This window comes from Teleopsis dalmanni, chromosome 2 (assembly GCF_002237135.1).
Source record: "Teleopsis dalmanni isolate 2A chromosome 2, ASM223713v2, whole genome shotgun sequence".
Lineage (NCBI taxonomy): Eukaryota > Metazoa > Arthropoda > Insecta > Diptera > Diopsidae > Teleopsis > Teleopsis dalmanni.
This window is the reverse complement of record NC_051847.1, coordinates 140084194-140111651: the sequence shown is the minus strand read 5'-3', so window position 1 is coordinate 140111651 and position 27458 is coordinate 140084194. Positions and strand designations below refer to the sequence as shown.

The following is a 27458-nucleotide window of genomic DNA, read 5'->3' as shown; positions in this document are numbered from 1 at the left end:
AATAGTCACTACAGCTGTATAGTCTTAATTTGAACAATATATATCGACTAATACAATTTCATGACTTAAATGACTTATAAATTACTTAAAATATGAGATAATATTCTTTAAGTCAATGTTTTATATTCTTTGGGAATAATATCTGCAATTATAACTACATTTTCCAGCTTTGTCAATACTCTCTTTTGTACTATATTACCTTAAGCATGGAGCTTACTTACAGGTCTCTAATTTTTAGACAAAGAAAGGTCTTTTCCAAGTTTTAGAAAGAGTACTTAAACTGTGGATTTCTATGGATTTTGGGAAATAGATAATGAAAGCTCAGAGTGTATTCTTCATGAATGTTCTATTCTCGAACAAGAGAGGTTTCATCATATAGATGACATTGGTGTGGTTTAATATAAACTTTTTAACAACAAATTATATTAAAAATTATATAAAAAGCGGGGTTAAAACGCAAAAGTATGCACAGTACATCCATTTTGCTCACAACGCATTTTCCTATTGTATCATATAATAATTTACTGCAACCACAGTCGTACGACTGTTAGTCAAGGAAATTGTTTAAATGAGATGAAAATACTTTGAAATCACGCAAAACCGATTTAGGCAAACAATAGAATTGCATTATTAGAATTTAAAAACTAAACATTTCACTTTGTTTTTACCTAATTGAAATGCATTCCTAACTCACACGTAGCGCATATATTTGCTTGAGAATGTTTTAAATTTAAAAAACATTCAAACTTCCGACAGACAGCATCAATTACAATAAAAGCAAAGATAAAAATCGACATAATAATCATTGTCACCCGCATGAACGACACGCAGAACCGCAAAAGAACATCAGCATTATCAGCAACCTCAAATGCTGTCGCAATACGTAATGATAAGATACTTGAACTGGGAGCAGCACTAACAACAGCAGACAATAAACGTACTGCGGATACTTGTCAATGTATGTCAATGCATCGCTATGCCATGTGATACGCATATTAATTATTTACTAAATTTAAATAAAAATATACTAATTTATTCATATAAGAAAAATACTTTTTTTGCTGTTTTCTTGTTTTGATGCAAAAATCTTTCCCCTTCTATAGTGGCATGACACACAGTGCCTTGTCGGCACTTGTAATTACACGCTCATTTTAATTAGCTTGCTTAGCCTGATGCCCGTTAGTGTCGTTATTAGATAGAATATTTAAGCTGACAGCAATACTGAGTAGCTGCGATATGTGCTGCTACATTGGCTCATAAGCCAATGTATCTGGGCGTTTCTGCACATGTAGGCGCGCATATTTAATTGGTAACAATGCATTCTGCACGCATTTTAATTTTCCACTCAAACAAAACAATTGCAGGCAACAAATTTTAATTACCCACTTTTAGCAATTTACACTTAGGTATATATACAATTTATATACATGTACATATATTTTATAAAAATATTAACCTTGATTTGTAGTTTTTTTAAGTATTTTTATTTTATAATAAAACAATAAAACATTATAAAAAGTGGCGTACATTGTTCTTTTGTTTATTTTTAATTTTGTTGCGGAATTGTGCTGCATTTGCTCTACGGCACAGAGAATGACATAGTTTTGCATATCCAAAACAGATGTTAACCATGAATTCTGGCTTGTAAACCAAAATATTTTGAGGGCAGAAATAAAATTTCACAGCGAAATGTTTTTCTGATTAAATTATGCAGTTTGGTTAGAAGCACAAAAGGATTTATAAAAAAAAATTACAAGCTAAAATCTAATGGATGTACTAATGCAATCCAAAATGCATTAGTAATGAAATTAGTCATTGTGAGTCACTATTTTCGTTAGAACTGCAATTATTTTATTTTATTAATGAAATGAGGTTTGGTTGGACCAAACAGCTGTTTTGACGAATGCCAAATAACTCTCAACACTGATGCACTGAATTAAAATACAAATTTAAAATAAAAATTAAAATATAATATAAATATAAAGGTTTTTTATAAAAGCAAATAATGTTGCTATAATTTATTAGTATATTTCATATTAAATAGCACCTACACTCGTACATATTCTTTAGTGGTGTATAAATAGTCTTCTTATCGGAAGTTATTTGTTATTATTTGAAGCGCGACAACTTAAGGTTATATCTTTTAACGTACACTTACATTAATAAACGCTTGCGACTGGTTCTAATATGCCCAAATTTTTACCAAAAATTAATAGGATTACGGAAAAAACGCCATTCTTACTTAGTTAATTGAGAATGATTCGCTCTTTCTTTCTCTGCACCTGGTAACTCAACTTATATTTTTCTATGTTTTCATATGTCCTGGTGATATATCCAACAAGCGAGAAAGTATGTGGTGAGGTCTCTATCAAGAGAAAAGTGTGTGTCACCGCTAAAGAAAATTCGGTACATAATCCACATACTATAGATTAATTATTTTAGAAAAAAACTTACAAAAATTAGACTTGTTCAGAGGTTGTTAAACGATAGGTATTGTAAAATGACATGCTCTAAATTTAAATTGGCATCCCAAACGGATTGCTCTATATGCGGTTGAATATTTCGCTCAGAATTGCACAGAAACTAGAGGTCTCAGCGTCCTTTAATTTTTTTTTGTAGATTGTAGTTAATGTATAGTTAATAAGCCAATAATTAATATATATATATATATTTAGTTATATATATTTAGACTTCTTCTTCTTTGCCAGATCATAAGAAAGTTAGTGTCTAAGGCAGTTTTACTCAATTATGTCTATGATCTAAATAGATGATCCACTGTAATAATAGCTCCGTCAAATTTTGTTCATAAGTTATATAGACGATTTTATGAAAGTATACTTTGAAGACATATTTAGATTAAGATAGATTTCAACATCTTTATTGTTGACTCAATCGTGTTATTTGTAGTATCTGAGACATTTGCTGCTGTCCCAAATACTTGCGAAAAGTTTTTATTTGATGCAGTCGGGCAGGGGCTCTGATATATTGTCAGCTCTCTGGCATAGGAATTAACAAGCACTTGTACGTTTTCATGGTATTCATTTCCAATTTTTATGAGAATTTTTATTTTAGCATATTTCGTATGTAATGTATTATGATTATTCTACACATATCACTACTTCGCAAGACTTTTATATTTGAATAATAATATTGAAATAAAATAAAAATAAATTAAATGAATCATTGTTTATAGGCTGGTATATATGTTGCGTTAATAGAGCGTCATTTCTGATGCGCGCAAATTGACAATTTTTTCTAAATTCGAAATGCAGCAATAAAACTTCTAAAAATAAATTGAATTTTCACTAAATTTTGGATGCATTTCAGCGTTAATAGTTCAATTTGGCTGCTTGTTGATTCAATGAAATTATGCAAATTTGCATAGAGACTCAAACGAATTTATTGTCATATTTGCTTAGTGTAGAACAAATGGGAAAGCAACAAATATCACACAATCGATGTAATTTCGTTATGAGAGCATTAAATATTCGAATATAAAATGAAGTTGTGCAAGTGATTTATGGATGATTACTTGAATACAATATTTAGTTCATGCTTCTATGATGGGGAAATGTGAAAATGTCAAAAATTAACATAAATTCATCAATTTTATTAATCTTATACGTAACGATAGATATATACATATAAATCATATATACAGTTCATGTTTATTAAATAACTTCAGTGGCAAAAAAAAAATTAACGGCGTGAACTTAACGGAGCTAATTGAACTAACAGACTAGTTCACCACTCGATCACTAAGCAAAAGTCCCCCACTATTCTTTAGTATACTGTTTATATAAAGTATTTATACAGTAAATATAGTTCAGTATTAGCCGAAGCCAATGCTTGAAGTCAGCACAAATGACTTTTTAGATCCAACCAAATCGGACTTCACCAATAGATCTAACCACAAATACTCTATCTCGGAAGGTTCTTGTTGTACAAAACTCTTCTTACCAAACCACACATAAAAGAAGAGTTAATATCTTCTAAATCTAAAAAGATTATTCGAGAACAATGATAACCGATCCCTGCTTTCGAAATAAACTTACAATTAAGACTATCGACAATGGAAGAATTTGGACTACATATGCAAGACATAGTAACATTCTTACATATCCTTGGAACATGTTCAGCTCATACAAAATATAGAAGTATTTTTTCCCAAAAAGAGCTGATTTACGAATCAGTGTGGTCAGATATCGGTCTGAAAGAGATTAACATTTTTCTGGATATAGTTGGACTGAAAAAAATGTTGGTGATATAAATAACGATACAATATTTCATCAATAGACGCAGTAACATGAAAAACTAATGTTCAAACACACCAAATACTAACTCTAATCAAATAAATAGGGAAAATAAATGCGATCACTAGCTGGTAATCACTAAACTAGGTTTTGGATTTCGTTTGAAAAAAAAGCAACTAACATAGACGAATTTCGCTATCTGATCTACGAACTCATGCAATGAGAACTACGTTTTAAACTATAAGTCCCTTCGTCTATGCTCAATGCTTTTTTAACGAAAGCATTTGATCTAACTAAAATGGAAAATATATACGATAAGTGTATGGATGAATTGGATATAGGGAGTTAGAGAAAATGAAACTTTTTAAAATTGGAGTAAAGATTAAGAAGCTCTAAAAGTAAATTTACTATGTATAGAGAATGAACTGTTAAAATAAGACCTTAATATGCGTCAAATAAACGTACAAACTGAAAGCAATGATTTTCTGGATTCTGATATTTGATTATCTTGAACAATTATTATCTAGAATCTCTAATGTGTTGTTCCTAGATTAAATGCACGCATTTGTGAGCATATAATAATTACAATAAATTATATATATCTATGTTCGCATTGTGCTAAACTAGAGCTAAACTAATCTAACCTAATGGGTAATATAATCATCACATAAGTTCTAATTAAAGCTTTGTTATTCTTATTTGAAATTATTATATCTGTGAAATAATTTCATACTATCATTTCTCTTTATATCTATTGATTATTTCAAAAAAAAACCCCCATATATAGTTTAACACTAAAAATAAACCACATAACTGCTACGCCCGCCTCTTCAGAACGAATGCATGCATTTCATTTTAATTTCCTATAAATGCAAATGAACCGCACACATTGATTTGCAAAGCAGTGACTTTATGAAGCCATGAAAAAATGATTTGTTAAAAATTAGATAAATATTGTGAGATATACGATATACGATTGTGTAACAATTTCAAATAATTTATTACACACTGTGCTAGTTTTAAGTACTTGCATACACACAATCTATTTTCTGATTTATTTTTTTAGCTTTCGAATGCATTGCCATAGAATTAAATTGGAGCGGGTTAGGTGTGCCTTTTTTCCTGTCATACTTTACTAGATAAAGGCATTTGCATAAGTACTCACAAGCACGCAGTACACTACACATATCAGCTTTAATCCTCCTCAGTACCTAAACGAGTGTGGGTGTGTGTGTGATATTTTTGCACTTGCTTTACGATTGCATAGAAATAATCCTTTAACTTTTTATGCATTTTATTTAAAATTCACAATACATCCCTGAAACTAGAGTTTCACACGCTCTGGCTTTATTATTACAAACGGAAATTCACTTTTCACTGCAAACTTTTTGCTACTTAACCTGATTATCTTGCTCGACGTGTACTGACCTGTCGGTATGCACTTTCACAGTAGTGAGGAGCTGAACAAAGGACTTTTTAGCTTTAGTTTAGTTTAGAAAATTTATTAAAATTCAAGAAAGAAACAAAACAAGAATGAATTATTCAAAATATAACTTGAATGGTACGATAAAAATGATATATAATCACAGTTGAATCACATTTTAAGTAAGTTCAATGATTTAACCAGGAATACTTATGTTTTTCTTAAGTTCAAAAAATATTCATAGATACTGTGGATTTTTTATCAAACTGAAAAGAAAATACTTCGTCTCTCATCTGTCCCTTAATGTACGATTAAACATTTTCAACAATCAGTTTTTATGCAATAAATGAGCTGATGACCTATGACATGATATTAAAATATTTAAGGGCATAAAAATTCAACGGCTTCACGCTAGAAAAACGTTTAATTCAGAATCTGATTACGGAAAACGTGATAGAGGACAACCGCATCTTCGGTAGAAAGGCAAGTGACTAATGATATAAGGTGACTGGGTACTATCAACTGGCCAACGCCAGTTAAAGATTGCACTACCTAAAAGAGAATACTGGAACTGAGCAATGACAGCTCACATCTGTAATAGCCAACTAAGTAAGTTAATAAGGATCCTCATTAGTATGGTACAGGGGGGACAAAAACAAAAAGCTTAAAAAATGTTTAAAAAAATAAATAAATTTTAGTGAAACAATTTTATTTGTGCTCTGTTGAACGTATATGTTTCGACATAGTTTCTTTCTTGGGAGCGATGTCTATGTAATACCTCTGTTGTGCTTTTGATCACATGACTCGGTTCAACTCTAAATCGAATAAAATAAATGAATAGTCATTTTACCCTGCCAACTCACATACAGTCACAGACACGACACACTCTCAACCTCTATTAGGTAAAACAGCGGGCCCTAATCCTTGGTATTCCAGATTTTCATGTCCAGTTGGGTGATGCAAATGAAACTTACTCAGTATCACTTATACTTAAAACAGTCGTTTTATGTGGGTTTCAATAAAGACAATAATTTGGTGATTGGGATACAATGTATTAGACTTAAGCTTTCTAATCCTTATGTTATTGATGAATTGATAAAGTAATTTCTGGATATTACGCTTTCAATTTGATGAAATTACATTATAAAAGTTAATTAATACTTGAAATGTACAAGTGTGATATTAATACGAGCATAAAATTTCTTATTGACGAAGAAGATATTGCAACAAGATACAACTTGAGCTATTCTAGAAGAAACACGTCCTTTAAAGGGCCTTGATGTGGTGATTCTTGATGTCGTTCTAACTACCATAGCAAGTACTGGTGGTAGGAGAGACCTGATCACTCCTACTACTACCAGTCTAAGATGGAAATATCTTTATCTCCATTTTTATCAATTATTGCAAATTCAACTTCACGACAAAAAGGAGGAACTACTTTCGGATTTATTTGGCGAGATAGAGATGGAGTTCTACTAGCTCAACACTAATAACTGACTTGAGCGGAAGTATATTAAGAAAATTGTGTTTTAACGCAATAGAAATTATAGTTATGGTAATTAATTCTATCTACTGATAATCTTCCGAACGAGTAGTTCATAACAAGTAGGTAAGGTATTCATAAAAGTATGCTAATGTCGCAATGTGACAATATGCTAAAAAAAACTCCATTGCAAACACCTCAAACTGTGTGAAGCTATTTTGTGTATGTTAATAGTGAAATAACGTCAATACTGATAATAGTAGTATAATGTATAATAATAGATAGTTTCGTATCTTATTCTATAATTTTACACACAATCTTATTTCACATAATTTCAATTTACATATTTTTATTAATACCAAATTATTTTTCTATAAATGATTTTTAAGGCTTTATTTTTATTTTTTCCGTATTTTTTTTACTAAAATGATATAAAGTATATGGATATGTGATAAAATAGTATATAAACACTATTAAGAAATTGCTTGCTTATTTTAGTTTTGGAATTATAATGTGTTTATAGCTTTATTATTGTTATTTTTTTATGTTATTTTTTAATGATATTACCAAAGGAAATCCTACAACAAAACAAGAACCAATAAACTCAGAACTGTTAACAAGTCAAGCAATTATTTAAAATTTAGTTATAAAAATAAGAAAAATTATCCTTAATATAAAAGCTGTATACGAGTAAGTATCTGAAACTTATGCCGGAAGTTGTTACATTTAATATACGCTTATTTACTGCATTTTTTAACGAGTATACAATATATGAACATTTCCTTCCGGCGTAAACTACGTGCGGCTGTTGTAGCGAAGTGTATAACACTTGCAAGCGCAATACTTCAAAAAAACTAAAAAAAGAAATCTGACATGCAAAGTATGCGTGTGTTTATGTGTGCAAGCCCCTAAAAGCATGCCAATATTTCTCTAATTTCGCAGAGCACAATATGCACTACACTCTCAACTGACTAACTGGCTTAACAGAGTTTTATGCAGATTTTTTACGAGTTCAGTTCAGACTTTGCCAAAATAAAATTTTATCTGCACAGAATGTGGCACAGAATGCATACAAAAATTATGAGTTGTTATGCGCTTTTTGCGGGTCTTTAACGATTTCACATTTAAGGACACCTCAGGGAATTAATTTATTGTTGCAGTAAATAGTAGGAGCAACTTCTAATAGTGTTAACTGTTCCCTATAGAATTAAATTTAAATTTTACATTTTATAGTTTATAGTTTAATATTTCTATGAGTTAAATTTTAAATGCAAAATTCTATACTATACTCTTCAAATACATATATTTTTGTATATAAGTATTTATTAAAGTTTTCATAAGCAGTTAATATTAATATAAGGGAAATAAAATGCTAATACTTAAAAAATTTAAACAAAATAATATCATAAAAAAGCTTAGACAAGCAATTATAATTAAAAACAAAAAATTAATAGCATTTGAATTTGTATTTATGGTAGTTTTATTGTCATTTAAAGCTTAACACATCGAGTAAATATTAAAATATGTTAGTTAAGAATTATAAAAGAAATTAGAAAATGTGTACGAAATTAATATATAATTTTATTCAATTGTATTGAATTTATTTTTAATTTTGTTTTTTTTTTAAATTAATTTGGCTTTGTTTCAATTTATAAAATTTTGCAATATACCATAATATTGAACATATTTTTATTTTTTTATTTTGTATTACTTACGGTTGTTATATTTGATTTCAATTAACTTTTTATTAACATAGTTACGATTTCTACTTTTTCAATCTTTTTAAGCATTTTTAAAAACATAAATAATTAATTTTTTATTATTTAATTTAATTTCAGCTATTGCATACAGTCTTTTATATATCTTTCATTTATATTTTACGTATTTTATATTTATGTATATATTATTTATATGTGCTTATATTGAATTTGATTTCATTTATTTGACATAGTCTTTTATATATCTTTTATTTTATTGTTAGTTGTTCCAGTATTTTTATTTTAATTTTATTTTCATTGTCAAATCTCTTGTCAAATCTCAAGATTAACCTGGTCCAAAGTAGATAAAAAACATACGGGTCAATTGCTCCAACTGATACATAACTTGCTCAGTACTAAGGTATCGGTGGTGATGGGTCACTTAGACTGAAATTTAATGAGAAATTGAATTTTGTAGGGGTTGCGGCTCAGCAGATGAGGAGAAAAAAAGTGTACTTCACCTTATGTGCCATCGTCCATCATGGACTAAAAGATTCAAAATCTTTGCAGTACCTTTTCTTACCGATATATCAGAGCTGTCATACTGGAACATTCCGACGTTTGCCAATTTTATAGACTTGGATAAGTTTAACTTAACGTATGTGCCTTGCACCACTTTTGCAAGCGCTGACCATCTAGCCTGAATATGAACAACGCTAATTCGTGGTGGTCATTATATGAGCTAAAAAAGGCTTTTTGCAGAAGGCCACAATTCTGAGAAAACCTGACCTATTCTTTTATTTTTCTATTTTTTAGTGCTGTTAAATAACAATTTTTGTTAATATTTGTTATTATGTTATTAATTACCTTATTTTTGCTGATGTCAGCACTTTTACTTTCGCATTTTTTAATAAATGTATTTAAGTTAAGAAATGACCACTAAAATGTGCGGATTAAACAGATATCATTCAGTTTAATGACAGAATAAATGAATGCAGTCTAGTACATCGATTGACACAGAGTGTAACATTTTCGAAGAATCAGGTAATGACTAATAATTCCAAATATTCTATTCGTTAATTCCAAATATTTAAGTTTGGTTTAACCGAGGATCTGGAGACTTAGGACTCCAATTAACGTAGTTTCTTACGGGGCATGGTTTCTTCCGTGAATACTTATACCGGTTCAGGCTGGCAAGTAACCCATACTGCTAGTTTTGTTCAGATAAAATTGAGAGCCCAGACCATATAATTAAAGACTGTATAAGATTCGTAGATAGTAGACAAAATCTAGAGACACTAATTGGTAAAGCCAGCCTTTCTACTATAGTAATGCAGATGTTGACAAGCATTGAAGAGTGGTAAGGCTCCACTCTTCACTCTTCAAACAAGTGCATAATCTCTAGAACTATAAATTGTTAAAACGGACGAAATACTTAGTACACAAACGGAGTGAAAGCACGCTAAGTGCTCTTTTAATCTGCCCTGTAAGAGCATACCTTAACTTGTCGTACTGTATGGATTTCCAGTATTTTGAACTGAGAATGTAGGAACTTTTTAGTCCGTAGGCATGTATGGCTTAATTGAGTCGGGAATGCAAATAGTATGAGACATTTATATCTTTTGAAAATTTTTCCTCCAGGTTCGATACCAAAAAAAAGGTAATGGCTAATAATGTTAAGAAATTTTTACAATTTCTATGTACTACAAAACATAAGCAAAATTAAAAATAAAAATACTATGATAAAATTGCTACATCAACAAATATTTAATTAAAAATATTCAAAATCTTTTGACTTGCATTTTATATATAATTTATATAAAATAATATATAATTTTACGTATAATTTAAAAATTTATTTAAAAATGAAAAACAGATTTGAAATGTCACTTACGTCCCTACAGTAAAATTAATATCGTTGATTAATGCTATATATATTCTGTACAAAAACAGAGTTTTGATAAATTTTATGTTAACACTTTTACTAAAAACAAGATTATATAATTAATTATATATAAAAAGAAAAACCAGATATTTATAAGCCATATTATGCCCACACATAGCTTAGCAAATATAAAAGGACTAAATGACAAAAGTAAAAAGCACGCAATGCAATGCAAACTTTGACACTTGCATAGGAAAGTAAGGAGACTGTAAACAATTTGCCTGTGTATAATTTTTTTCACCTTTCATTTTCATGCTAACGTATGCAAATTTTATTATCGTTTTACTGCCGCAAATGGCTACTCAGCGCTTTTTTTGTTTTGTCTTGTTTTGTGTAGTAACTGTTCTGTACTGTAAGCTCTCGTACAGTAACATTAAAATGAGAATGTTAACGTAAGTGTGTCTGTTTGAATGTATATAACTGTTAAAATACAGCGGTGTTGGCGTGAGCATTTTATGTGAATGAACAAATTGAAATATTATTTATTTAAACTAAATTCTTATATCGCTACGCAATTGTTAACATGTTTTTATCAATGTCACTATTTCAGATTTTTATCATTGTATTTATTTATTTTTAAATAACATTTTTATTTCTAACATAAAAACTTTTCTAGTTAATACACACAAAAAAATGTACAGCGATTTTTGTGTAATATATTTCTTTTACGCTGCGTAAAGTAAAGTATGTAGCATGTAAGTAAAATGTGACATACGACACATTTGCATGTTGGACTTTACATTAAACGTAATTCACAACTGCAATAACGTAATGGACAACTTCATTATCAACACCAACAAAAACAACAATAACAACAACATAGTAACAAAAATGCACACACCTTGAACGTTGTACAATTATGAATTACAATGTAAACTGTTTGTAATTACAGGTAATTAATTTACAATATTGTTGATGCAACCCTTTTTGCTACCAAATTGTTGTAGATATTATATATATAGATATAAATTATATTTTATTTATAATAAAATTATATTATATATTGAAATAAATAATATAATTTTATTTATATCGGAAACACTTAATTTATATTAAATTCAACTCTAAAATATTTATTTATTTCTTTAAAATCAGATTTAGAAATTAGTCTCTTTAAAGACAATAATCAATAACTATTAAAAATATGTGGGTAAAAAATTTAAACACCACAAATTTTAACCACAAGATTTAATAATATTTTACAATAATGTTATATTTAGTAACAAGCCCAAAATCACAAGCACTTCATCTGTCAATCAAATCAACACCCTCACATATTTTCTTAGTACCATCACAAAATTTACTAACGTAAAATCATTTTGTTAAATAACATGCTGCGTTGCTCATCTAAACTTAAAACACATACTGTGTTTTTTTTTAAATTATCTAAATCAGCAACCATAATAAGAAAAAATAAGAAAATGTTATATAAAATAATAACGAAAATAAGAAAATAATTACGAAACAATAACAAAACAATAAGAATGAACAAAATAACAATATAACAATACAATTAAGAAAAAAAACTATGCAGTTCCTAACAAACCACTGATAATAACATTTTAAATTGCATGTATAACCTTGGTACAAATAACATAGATAGTTGGCAGCAGTTATTTCTGTTTTTGTTGTTTGGCTTTTATTACTAATTTTGTTTTTATTTTTGTAAACAAGTACTTTTATCCTTTTAACATATTGCTGTAACAGTTTTGTTGTATTTTGTTGAAATAGTTGGTGTTGTTGTTGCTGTGTTTTTAACAGTGTTTAGTGGGGTGCAGACTATCATACTGGTGTGTCATACGAGTTGCGCTCTCTCTTGCTCAAATTTCTTCTAGCGACCGAATTTGAACAGGTATGACACACAAGAGTAGGCAAAATTTTTGAAGAGTGCTTTTGAGGGTAGTGCTGTGAAAATTTGTGTGTTTAAAATAAAATTTTAAAATTGAAAAAATTGATAGTTAACGTATAGGTTGTGCTTTGCTTATAATTGATTATAATTTTGTATATTTTATATATGCCGCGTTTTTTTTGCGATCTTTATATTCACAGCTTTGGACATCCCACAAACAGCGATTACTTTTATTAACATTCGATGAAAGCATCTAAAAATGCTTTATCTGCATCCATATTCATATTTTTTTTAGGTTTATTGGTCATTAAGCACAGTAGTTAAAATGAAAAGATCAGTAAAGGACCGTAGTTAATTTCATTCACTACCTGTGAAGTTTCTTAAGAAATTTTTCATAAATAGATCATACAAATAATGTATATATATATATACATAAGAATGTATATATCTTCATTGTTTTTGAAGAAATTTGATCATTTCCATATATTTGTTAGTTAAAGGTTATTAACATTTAAAATTATTTTATTTTAATAACAAGTTTTAACAAAGAAAAGCATATTTAGAATACAAAGTATTATGTCTTAAATTTAGGTTATTAATTAATTGTTATTACGACCAATTTTCAATATGTTTTTTTATTACTGGGCTTAGATCATAAATTTAACGATGTTTATATATAGATGCTATTTTAAAAAAAATTTTACTTATAATCATCGTTTATAAATTAAAATAAAAGAAAATAAAATATTTAATAAATTAAATAAAATATTTAATATATTACATAAAATATTTAATTGTATTTTAATTTTTTATAAGAATTTTATGTAAAGATTTATATTTTTTTTAACTAAGATACAATTAAATATTTAACACAAATTTATAAGTGTAATTTTAATAATAATAAATATAATAATAATAAATACATTAATAATAACATAATAAAAAAAATATTAAATTTATATTATAATTCTACATATTCCACCTGCTTACAATAAATTTGCAAGGCTAAAATGCTCTTGTATGACGTATGAATCGTTAGGGGTGACAGACTATCATACACAACGCGTATGCGAGAGCTGTTCACCAAAATTTTGGTGAGCACGCCAACACGTTGGTAAAGGTGGCAGACTATCATACCTGTGTGTCATACGACGTTTTTCTCTCTCGTATGACATACCAGTATGATAGTCTGCACCCCACTTTTATGTTCGCACTACTGCATTTGTTTTGACTTGAGTTTAGCACAATTTTGTGCTGTGCTATGCGTGTTGTCTGTTAATTAATTTAAGCTGCATTTGCTTGCAGTATGTGACGCTTATGTAGTGGTGGTATGGCTGATGGTGAGGCAGTAGCAAGTACATAACTCAAAGTTAGTTGTTTAATAAAATAAAATAGCACACAATTAACCGAAGGTGTAAAATTGCTATTAGAAAAGCCATTCATTTTGCTGATAAATTAGAAATTGATTAATTGTTAAAGTCCGGCCATTTAAATTTAAATTACATTTTAAATTCATTAAATTGAATAATTTATACGTTCCATACAGTTTATAATTGTCATGTGTTAGTGGTGTATTTGTACGGGTGTGGTGTATTCACATATATGGTCAATTTCATAAAAAAACGTGTAACAGAAACTCATATCATAATTACCTAACTTCCTGCAGAAGAGTAGTGTTTCATTAGAAGAAAAAATAATAATCTAAAATAATTGCAAATTGTCTGTTTATTTCTGTATATAAATATTATAACCAATATAAATAAATATTTCCTTATTTAAAAAAAAAACGCAATAGTTTGTTAGGTAAACAAATTATAATCAAGTTTTTTCCTTCTTTTAATATACCATAGAGAAAAAATATTTAATTAGAAATATTAATGACATTTATTTACATATTATTAAAGTTTTTTATATAAATTAATAAAAAAAATTGCTAATTTATAAAGTTCGCATATTAATTACTCTTAAATATTTAAAAATAAATAAATTAATTAGTCGTAAATATTTACTAACTAGATTAGCTACTGTCTTAAGTAATAGTTGCTTACCTTGTTGTTGTCAGGCAGGCAAACGCTTTAATAGGTGTCTGAAACCTGCAATAATAAAACCAGAAAAGAAAATGTGTCCACTAAAAAAATCATTTACTTTCAAGTAATTGTTTTTCGTTATTTTCAAAAAACTTTTGCAAATATATATATATAAATTAAAGTAATACTTTATAATACAATATTATATATACAAATTGCTTGATATAAAATTATTTTGTATAAAATAATTAGCAAAATTATTTTTAAAAATGGATATGTTTCATGTAATTTTTCTCAATTAATTTTTATATTGAGGTTTATATTAAAAAAAAATCAAATAAATCTGAATTCTGAAAAAAACAGGATAAAATTTTATGAAAATAACAGTATGAGCCAATCACTATACCTTGTTTACGAATTCTTCAGTCTATATATATATTGGTGGCATATTTTTTTACTTGTATGTATTATAACTTTTTAATGCAACACAAAATCATAAGTATACTGATAATAGCATTCTGGACACCACTTCTCTATATTTTTGTACTGATAGTATGCATCTTATACAAAGAATATAAAAACTTCCGATATACAAGCTAACTAAGGTTGTCGGTTCATAATATAATTTATTTAAAAAAACTATATAAATCACATTTGTTGTATTTTAAGCTAAATACATACATATGCAATTCAAAGGAAAAAAGAAAATTAGAAAACTACTACTTTTATCTAACTTCGCATATAAGTTAGCTTAAAGTATATTTTTCTCATTTCAACTACATCATCTTTAGCATTACAATATAATACAATAAATATATTAGATGCAAAAGTTAATATGCAACAAATTCGATGAAAACCACATACAACACATCTACTGATATGTGCGTAGGATAACACACTGACATTGCAGTCAATGAAAAATCCATTCAAGTTTTTAAAAGCGGCAACTTTCAACGGAAACCATGACATTTAAACTTATCATTTAGTTATAGCTGTTTTATTGATGCTACTATTTATATTTTCAGAACAATGGATTCAAAGCAATTTCATGTCTTGACTTATCATTATTTTTTAATGGGAAAAACTACCGTGACGGCAAAAAAACTGGCTTGATAAGTGCTATTCGGACTCTACTCCGTCCAAAAAAATTATAGAAAAGTGGTCTGTCATACAAACAGCAATGATGGTAAAAGCGTTAGTCGCTTAAAAGAGGTGATGACATCAGAATATATCAAAAAATTCAGAAAATCGTTTTGACAAGTCGTTAACTGAAGTTGCAGGAGATAGCTAATTAGTTGACATCTTAAAAATTTCAAAGAAGCGTATAAACTTAATTTTGCATGAACATTATCTATGAGAAAGAAGCTCTGTTTGAAGTGGGTGCCGGGTTTGCTGACAATTGACCAAAAACAAATTTCTGTCGATAATTCTGAGAGCTGTTTGGAGCTGTTAGAATGAAATATAAAGGAAACTTGGCTCCAGCATTCCATTGCCACTTCTTACATTACCTGCATCACTTCAACTTTTTTAATTTCTATGTGAATATCACAAGTATTTCGTTATCACATTTTGATATAATATATCAATTGTGATGTCGATTTTCTCGTTGATTAAGCTAGACACGTGTACATTAAGTAAAAAATTGACCATTCTCACTCCTCTTCTTAGTACAAACAGGCGAGGTCTTTAACTAAAAATTTAATTTTCTGTGCATGTTTGTTTAAGAGGAAATGTATAGTTAGAAGAAAGCTAAGACTACAGATGACCATCAGTTCTATCCAATAACTAACAAACTACCCGATTTATTTATAACTTTGGCTTGGCTTTTTCATTATGCCACTTAATAGGTTCCTATTTCAGGTAACCATTAGTAACTAGTTCTTTGTTTATAAGGTTAAGATAATCACGTATCATAATAAAATAAATTTTATAAAATTTTTTATATTTGAGGAATAGGTTATTGTACACTGTTACAAGAGTAAATATAACCCAATATGTTCCAACTGATTTCATATGAATTATTAAACCAATCGAGTATTTTACATTTACTTTCTAATTTATATTTTATTATTAATTTTTTTCCACATTTCACAAATTACAAACATCCAATTAAACTGAGAATAATAATTTTACAGCAATTTGCATATACTTTCATGTATATATAGTTTCATATTGTTATAATTTATTTAAATACAAAATTTGAATACTTGTGACAAACGGCATAAAATGTGATAATAATTATTTTACGAGTACATAAACCACTGATAGAAACAAAAAAAAAATTAACTAGAAAATTACTTTTAGAAAGTTGCTAAGCTCTAAATTGTTTTTATTATGCAATTTTATTTAATTAAATTTATAACACATTACTACTATTAATGCAATATGTAATGAGTAACAACAATTTATCACAAAAAATGTAATTTATTATTTAATTATACTAACGTTTATGTATATGGACAATTAAGTTCGTATGCGTATATAAATGTATATTATAATCAAATGTATCTGTACAAAATTAAAATACATATTTGCTCTCCCAACACTAGAATTTACTACAAAGGAATAACATACAAGGCAAATAATTTATATATTTGATATTATTTTAATTAGAAATGTTTTGATATATAATTATATAGTATGTAAATGAAAGTTTTATGTATGTACATGTTGATTAGGATATACTATATACATTAAGACTGAAAAGTTTTCGGAAATTCTCATTTAAAATTCGCGCGCTGTATATTTTTCGATATTTTAAGTTTATGTAGTTTGGCAGCACTGTCCTTAATTACTATGCCAAAAATGAGCTCGATCTGTCAGACAGTTCGTTTACGGCAGCTGTTGAAACCAGTTCACCTCAGTAGTGCGTTGCGAAATGTCTTCGACGGTCGTACGACCGTCCTGGAAGGCTTTGTACCACTCATAAACTTGAGTTTTCGATAAAACTGATTCCCCATAAGCCTTTTGTAGCATTCGCAACGATTCTGCACACGAAATTTCGTTCGAAACACAAAATTTGATGCAAACTCTTTGTTCAATATTTTTTTCCATTGTTTTTTTCGCAACGCCCTACTGAGGTGAACTGGTTTCAACAGCTGCCGTAAACGAACTGTCTGACAGATCGCGCTCATTTTTGGCATAGTAATTAAGGACAGTGCTGCCAAACTACATAAACTTAAAATATCGAAAAATATACAGCGCGCGAATTTTAAATGAGAATTTCCGAAAACTTTTCGGTCTTAATGTATAGTAAAAGTAATACATTTTAATTTCTGGTTATTATTAATAAATGTTTAGACAACAACAATAGCTATAATAAAATAAAAACCGACTATAATTATATCTATATCTATATGGTATATACATGTAAAAGTTTTAAAATTTTTCTATATGGTAAATTTAAAAGGAGAATTGCTAAAGGGATGAAGTGCAAGCGGTGGATATATTTTCAGATCTTAATATATTTCTAATATAATAATTTAATTGCAAAAAATTAAGAGTGTAGATACTTCAAAATGAGTTACTTAAAAGTTATTGTTCGTTTTGTTTGTTTTTTTTTTTTGTGTTAAATATATTTTATTTGATTCATGCTGGTAATTTTAAAAAAATACTTATATTATATTTAAGTATATGTTAACAATATTTATTTAAAATGTGACAAAATGTACAGCAAGCATATTTATGTTCGTAAACACCTGCGATCTCATGTAAGCATTTTATTGGCTTTTTTAACATATTCATTTTAATTAAATAATAATTTTTTTATATATAAAGTCATTAAAAAGAGACCAATTTGTTTGTATATGCAAAGTATAAATTTTATGTAAATAAATGTTGTGCATAAAATCAACGACATGAGTTCAAACGAAGCCAATTATATATATATGTATATGTAAATTTCACTTTTCTTAATTTATGAAAAAAGGTAAATCAATTATTTAAAAATGTTTAAATGGATTGATCAATAAAAATTGTAGCATTTATTTTAAATAATATGTGTAAAATTAAATGAGCAATTAATTAAAAACTTAATGTGGTCATATTTTTACGTTGACGTATGAGTGACACAATTAACATAGCAGGCAAAAAGCGGTCAATAATGGCATATAATGAAAATATTAAAAATTCCTTCAAAATACAGAACACCAAAATCTCTACTAAATATCACAGCATATGTATGTAAATATATATGTTTATATTTTGAATATAAAAAAAAAAGAATAAAAAAAAAAGAATAAAGGAGTTTATATGAATTATTATTTTTAATAACTGTTCTCTACATAAACTATATACTTTTATATAGACAGTCAATCAGCTCTTAAACTCATTGAAGTGGATCAAATATAATCTTACATCTTTATTTTGTATGAAAATAAGTTCAATAGACAGATTGAAAATCAAATCACTTAACTAGTATCTAATAGGAGCCCAGTTGAAGAGGTTTCTTATCTCATATTTAAATGCTTATTACCTATCAACAAAACTCAATTGAAACATCTATATATAATGAGTCCCTAAAAAAAAAGTAGCATTCCATCACTTTAATGCAGGCGCCCCTAATTTAAATGTATGATTGCATCTTAGAGTCATGAAATATGATTCATGACTAAATTCAAACTTCTTCTACTATTCGAACAAAAACTCTTGTGATATAATACAGTTAGTTCTTCATTCTAAACTATAACTATAATTTTATCGACCTCTAATTGTATAATTTTTATTTTGCATTGAGAAATGTTCTTGCAATCTATGGTCGATTAAAACAGGATATAAAAAATCGTATATGAATATCACATGCAGGGTACGCTTACAATGCTTGCATTTTTTAAGCAAAACACAGCTCTCATAACATACGGCTCTAACACATAGCTCTTTACGGTGGTAACCACTTCAAAACAACAATGGTTTTAAGAAATATTTCATAATTATGACGACTTAGGACAATTATGAATTAGAAATAAACAAAATTTTAATCCCAAAGTAAAAAAAGTACAGTTGTATTATAGTTGCTATATTTAGAACATGACTAATAATATTCCTCGTACAGTCCTGACTTTAAATACCCTTACTGAAGCTAGGATGTCACTTAACGAACTGTAACTAATAGCACGGAATAAATCGAGTTAGGAATTTTTTATGGAATAACTTTTATAGCTTAGAGAGCTCTCAAAAAGAAGAATAGATATTATAATACCAAAACGTCATTGTGAAAGTCCACAAATAACGTGAAGGAGGACAGTTCTAACTTAACCTGTGAAGACGTTTAACGAGATAGGACTAATAGCACACAACAAATCGAAATAGGAGATATTTATGGAATAGTTTTTATAGCTAAGGGAGCTTTCAAAAAGAAGAATAGATATAATAATATCAGCACACCCTTGTGAAAGGCCACAAATAACGTGAAGGAGGACAGTTCTAACTTATCCTGGGAAGTCCTAAAGTTATCCTGGGACTAATAGCACACAATAAATCGAAGTAGGAACTTTTTATAGGACAGCTTTTATAGCTTAGAGAGCTCTCAAAAAGAAGAATGGACATTATAATACCAGCGCATTGTTGTGAAAGCCCCCAAATAACGTGAAGGAGGATAGTTCTAACTAAACCTGGAAACTTGTTTGACGACCTGGGACTTATTGCACGCGGTTGATTAAAGTGAAAATCTGTTGTAGAATCTTGAAGTTATTAAAAGGAAGTATAGAAATATTAATAACAGTGCACTTTCATGCGAACCCTTCTCTCACAGAACACTCTGTTAACCTTTCTTTTAGATATATAACAAAGAATACATAGAGTAATGCCTGATTTAAAATTTGCTTTATGAGAATTTATTTAAATTTATTGTTTCTACGCTTGCAAATGCACAAAAATGTATATAAATTTATGACGTATAAATAAATTATAGCCAATAAAAATTTAAAACTGTTTATAGTTTAATGTTTGATTAAAATTTTGATTTGTATTTTGATTACTTTTAAGAATTTTAAATAAGCCACATCCCAGCCACGGAAATGAAAACTGGCAAATTGTCAACAAAGCGCAAAGCTACAATTCTAAAGTTTCGATATTTAAGTCAAAAATTACTAAAAACAAAACAAGCAGAATTTTTAATTTCCTGAACTCACGCTTTTTGTCATAACCATTTTTTTTTTTTGTTTGGTCGTTACTTTTTCAAACAAATTATTTGGCATTATAACAAAAACGTAATTTATTATTTCAACATATTAAGCTACATAAATATTTTATACGTGTTTAAATGGCGAAATATTACATATATATTTTACGTGTAGTTAATTTAGTTATACGCTCAAAATTAATTTAAAAAAATCATATATTTATGGTAATTTATGATTACAAATGACACAGGCATTTAAAATTTTATTTGCATATTTACAAAATAAAATGTACGAAAAGGAGTAATTAACTACAAAGCCAGATACGAGTATATATCTATATTTGAATAACTTTGTAATATTATATCTAAATGTACATGAATGTATGAGTTTACATGGATTTTACAGGGAGTGAATGAGGTGTTGGTAAATGTCAAAAACAACAAATACGCTGCCGGCTTAAAAGCGACATTTGTAAAATACTTATCTGATTAAATTTTAAGATCGTAAAGTTTTATAAACCACGCCAGTGAAGGAGTCAGTACATATCAAAGGATATTAAAAAGTGGCTTGTAGATTACCTGAAATGAGAAAATAAATTTATTTAATTAAACTTTGTTACAAACACAAATACAAGTAGTAACTTTTTGCAGGTTAAGTAATAAAGTTAAAGTACAAATTAATTAAAGCGATAAAAACAATTTATAATTCCTATAAAGTTGGATGGAGTTTATTTAGCACCACTGATATGTATTAGAACTTGCTGAAATAAGCGATTACAAATATCTTTTTATTTAAGTTAAAAACAAAAATACAAAAAAAAATATTATTTAAAATAATATATGTATGTATATTATATATACATCCATAATTTATATTAAGCCTTTTCCGAGTTAGTACATTTGGGCACTTTTACTCTATGATAGCTGGGGGGATTCTGCAAAGTCCCGCCCATCTCACTGACTGATTTGAGTATTCCTGATAATCTTCGTGATTATTCAATGATTGATCTAAGATCTGCGTACCGCCCCATGCGGTTAGTGATTACTCTGAGATTAGATAGTGCTAAGTAGGGCAGCCTGTCGGTTTTCGCATATAGCTTCAGAGCTCTGTCCCTTATGTATTTTTTGACCAGATCTATTCTAAGGTCTCTTAGCATGTCATTTGTACCATGGCACTTTGAAGAGCCTTCGGAGAGCCTGACTTTGAGCAACTTGTAGCTTTTGGATAGTAGAGTCGGTAGCTTTGCTATACGCGACACACCCATTAAGTAGTACATAAATAAATATATAGACTTATATATCTCAAAACGCAAACTTAACTTAAAATTTATTCCTAGGACAACTAATAAGTTTTTATTTATTTATCTTTTTGCTATCAAAACACACATTATATCATCTAATGGTATGCAAATAAATAAATAAATAAATATATAGACTTATATATCTCAAAACGCAAACTTAACTTAAAATTTATTCCTAGGACAACTAATAAGTTTTTATTTATTTATCTTTTTGCTATCAAAACACACATTATATCATCTAATGGTATGCAAAGTTTTCTACCCATTTTATAAGATTGAATTGATAGAATTAAGAACTAAAAAAAATCCGGCAAATAACCACATAAAGTTATCCAGAACTTCAATTATCCATAGGTTAGATTAGGTTATACCGGCGATCCATAGTGAATCTACTTAGGTCTATTGGCCCATTGTGCTACAGTATATATAGAAAAAACTCATACTTTAAAACCACCTAGAACCTTTGAGGGACCATAAAATTCTATTTAGTGTCAGGTCATGTAATTGGTCAAGGTTCTCAAGAAAGTTGTCTCCTAGAGTATTAAGTCGCCGACGTGCATGAGCTGGGCAAAAACATAGTAGATGAAAGGCACTCTCATCGTCTTCCACACAGCTGCGACAGATTTGATTGAAAGGGAGACCTAATCTTCTAGCATAGTTCTCTAATTTACAGTGACCTGTAAGTAAATTTACCATAACCTATTCATAACCTTTTTAAATATTACAAGCAATGTCTTAAAATTTACATATCTAATTCTAAATAAAGTAGTTTACCTAATTGATAAGGCTGTTTCTTTACAATGTATAGAAAAAGAAGAGATTGTAATAAGGCAAGATGCTTTTTATGTCATAATGACGAAAAATAATTTGAGTGCTAAAACTCTAGTTTCCTATAACATAACTATTTGAATATTTAAAGTCAAATTTCAAAAATGAAACATACGATGTTTACTTTTAAAATTGAACCTTGTTTACATAGACAAGTAGCTTAAAATACCAGTACTTCCACAAAATTACACCCCAGATTCCATGATCTAAAATATCGTATACTTACTTTATACTATTGATTTCTATAACAATATAACATGTTGCATAGTCTTATTGAAACAAGAAACCATTTAAAGCATTCGCACCCACACATTGAAAAGTGAATCCTGATTCAAAGATCTGTTCTAAATCTTCACCAATGACAATGATATGGCTTCTAAATTTTCTTCTAAATGTATCAAAGTTCTAATGTGCGTCCTGGTCACGCAAATACATATTGAAATACTGGAAACCGATTTTATTGAAGACAGCCATTTAAATGACTTCTCCCACTAGTATAGTATATATCAATACTGCATACTTTTGAGTTATTACGCTACGAAATTTTTACTAGAAAACTACCACCAAATAGCGCGTGTACTGGTTGTTATTAAATGTTTATGTACTTTTAAAAATTTGATCATTTAAAATGTGAATAATCAATAAAAATTTTGCAACTATAAACGTCGAAATATCCTTTATATATTTTTAAGCTTAAATGTTTCATAATATATATATTGTCATAAATGCATTACTTTCAAACTCTCTTTAAAAGTGAGTTTTAAGGTTTTTGATAAGTCTGAATTTGATCTAACTCTGCATCCCACACAACCACCTTTTGAAAATGTGAAATGAATATTAGAATGGTTTAAAAAAATACATTTTGCTAAAACGTATTCATATTGGAAGTTCTTTCTTTAACTTTAGGTCTTACTTTTTTTTCCCAATTTATGGCAGAACGTTCAATTCTCTCAGTAAGTTTCTTATTTTGCCTTTATATCATTTTAGTACTCAAGAAGTAGTAATACACACTCGTCTATAATATTTAAAATGAATATGTTTTTATAAATTTATTGTGAAAATTATCAAAAGTATAAGAATATATAATAATAATAAAAAAGAAAATTATTTAATACCGATTTCGATATTGTAAAAGATTTTTGATTTCTACAAGCTTTCCTATACCTAATTTGTAGTTATATTATTTAAAAACTCTATAAGTTTATTACAATTCCTTGTCTATACAATTGAATATACATTGCTACCACCCACATATATGAAGTCCTTACAAATATTGGAAGTATTATTCTCAATTTATTGCATAATAAGTATGTGTGCAATGAAGCACATATTTAAAATCCAAAATGCTCATAAAGACATCAAGAACTGCTGCTGTCCCTTTTATGTGAGTCATTGGAAATTTTAAAATGTACTCATATTGTATTTTATGAAAAATGACTTGTATTGTTATTTTTATTGTGCATAAAATGAAATGTCAAAATCATTAAATTTTTTAAATTGCTATTTTTATTGTTAACAATTCCTCTCTCTTTCTCTGCAGTAGCGTCTCTTGTCAAATGCACGAATGCTAACAAAACACATTTAGCACAACACATTTATCTTCACAAAAAAAAAAAAAAAAAATTAATACAATATTAATAATAAATATATTTATTTAGTTTCAATTTTTCTTGATTACAAACTATTGATTTTCCTCATAAGCAATCACACACAACATGCTTAAAGGATTTATTTGCTTTGTCAAAAATACGAGTAGTTAAGGATAGCGAAAGGATCTTTGTTATATATCGCTGCTGTGTGTATCTTTCTGCGCTGTGTGTAACCAAAAAGGACAAATTCCATAACAAACTTTATCGCCGACAACGCATCGATAGCATTTTTGTGGCTTATCCATTGTTAAAATCTTACACTGGCGGTTCTCGTAAAACTTCCAGTTTTTCTTCTCCTTTTTAATATTAAGCAAGCAAATTCCGTGCATGCAATACCGGAAACGCAAAGTAATACATTGTGTTGTTCTATATACTCACATTTTCGCCCATGTACTTGTATGTAGGAAGTTATATTAAATCACAGAAGCCAAAGTTCATTTATATTTATAATATTGGCTGTTATACATAGAAGGATATAGTACCGTTTGCCACGCAAACGAAAACCACCAAAAATTGGCAACACTCATTTCAATTCCCAAAATGCACCAACAACACAGATACTAATTCAAGTATGAGTGTATATGTACATGTATATATATATGTAGTATCAAAGTTTTGTTATAAAAAGGAAAAATTTTTGTACAATATTTTATTACACAATAAACAAGGATAACTGGGATAAAAGGTTATGCTCGTGTCTAACATACTCGGTAGGTATGAATATAGCCCTGTGAAGCTGTAAGTATGACATATTTACGTTTCTTACACCGAAATTGGTTTTTATGTTTAAGTTAGTTAAGCACTTACTTTTCGTCCAAATAAAGTTGAAGTGAAATCGACTGGTTTTAGATACAAGACACAACCTCATAATGTGTTGTAGAGAGAAAGTACGTGGCAAAGTGGTACTAACAAAATATCAAATAACAACAAATTATACTCATATTACTGTTTAATACTGAATACCTTAAATTTATTAAAATTAAAGGCAAATTTTTAGTATTAAATTAACATTTTATTAAAAAAAGTATTCTTCTTTCTTTAAAAAGAAAGAGTTTCCTGAACAGTTTTATAGTTAAGGAGTAAAAAAAATGAAATAATTTAAAGGTAAAAACACAAAGTTTCAATCGTAACATAATTAAATTATTTATAATGGAAAAAAATTATTTTTCCTAATTACATCAAAACTGTTTGCAATGGATTTCTAAATATTTTCGAGTAATTATAAAAGGTCACTGGATAATACCACCTCAGTTAGATATACAATTACAGTTGTGCTTTATAATTGTCAATATTATATATAGATAATATATCTATAGTTATGAAAGTATATTATATAAAATTATATATAACAAAAAAATATATAATTATACAGTTATACATATCAATAAATTTGCTCATATCTTTACCTAAACCTGAGTTAAACTTTTAACCAAAAAACTTGCTATAATGACATCTGCCCATCATATACGTATATTTTTGTGTCTTATAAATATCAGAAAAGAGTTAGAGTTAACTTTCATTGAATGGATTCCGAACTTTAGAATCTTGATATAAGAAATTCTGTCAGGTTCATCGAACTCTTATATTCGCTATAAGGACATATATGTATAGGCTTATGTCCTGTGAATATTAGAAAAGAGTTAGAGTTTACTTTCATTGAACCAACCAAAGTCCGGCATCTTCAGTTAAGGAATTCTAATAGGCTCATCAAAACTCTTATACTGTCTAAGTTACTTTTATAAGATTTTTCAACAGGGTTATCACAAAAGATTTTATGGTCTTGAGTAATAATAATAATATATAATAAAAATAATAAAAATTATAATAATAAGAAATATTTTAAGTAACAACTCCTGTTTATTTATTATTATTCTTCTAATAAATATACAGGAGTTTTTGAATGAATTATAAAAATAATGGTAAGAATATTAAAAGGAATTTAAAATTTTATTGAAGAATATATATTTGTAGAATGGTATGCTAAAGCTTTAGTTCACATATTTGATCCTATATTTATTATATAGCTTTATTATTATAAAGCATGCTAATGGCTACTCCAACTCTTTAAAGCTTTTTGTCAACCATAAATGGTGGATTAGTCATCAAAGGAGTACAAATCAGAATCTGTAAATTCCACCAAATCTCTTGCTTCTGATACTTTAAAAAACAAACAAAGCTGATTTTTATTGCCTTTAATATGTTAAGTATCTGTTTAATGGACATGCATTTTTTATTAAGCATATTTTATTGCTGCTTTAATTATAGCAAATGCATTTTTTTACTGCATTGGTATGCACTATTGTGTATTTTTCATATTTTCCAAAGCCATTAAGCACAGATTATATGTTTTCATTTAAATTCTCAAGTGCGCTTTATTTTGCAATAATCATTGAAATTGTCATATTTGGTGCTTTTATATCATGAAAAGTAATTTGCATTTAATATTTATTAAATGCACAGTATATTGAACTTAAGAGATAGCTAATAATTTGAAGAGATTAATGCAATTGTGGGGTTGAGTCAATATGAACGTTTCAAGAATTTAAATATGGAAATATGAATTCTTTAGTCTGTTTTCTTTCTATTGCATTTTTATCTTAATTTGATGCTAAAGAATGCAATTGATAAAATGCGATGCTTATGATAATTAAATTTATTTTTTCAATCGTATTTATTTTCTTTTATTTGATATAAGTGGTTTTTATTTAATTAATATTTTATTGCTTACAGCTTTCATGATTTTCAAATAATTGAAGATTTAATTTATTAATTAGTTGAAATAATTTGGCTAATGATTTCGTAAAATTAATCTTATATTGAGAGAAATTCTATATAAAAGAATTAAAAACAGAGTTATAAATAAAAGGAATAAGTAGCTTAAAGTT

General features: G+C 28.0%; 1 protein-coding gene across 2 annotated transcripts in view; it reads right to left on the bottom strand.

Annotated features, from left to right (window-relative positions):
• Positions 1 to 27458, bottom strand: part of LOC119681651 (RNA-binding protein Musashi homolog Rbp6) — a 313072-nt gene that overhangs the window by 111237 nt on the left and 174377 nt on the right. For both annotated transcript variants that reach the window (XM_038094901.1, XM_038094903.1), the window contains exon 3: positions 14699 to 14743. In XM_038094901.1, coding sequence (XP_037950829.1) covers positions 14699 to 14743 — 45 coding nt within the window. The remainder of the gene's footprint in view (positions 1 to 14698; positions 14744 to 27458) is intronic.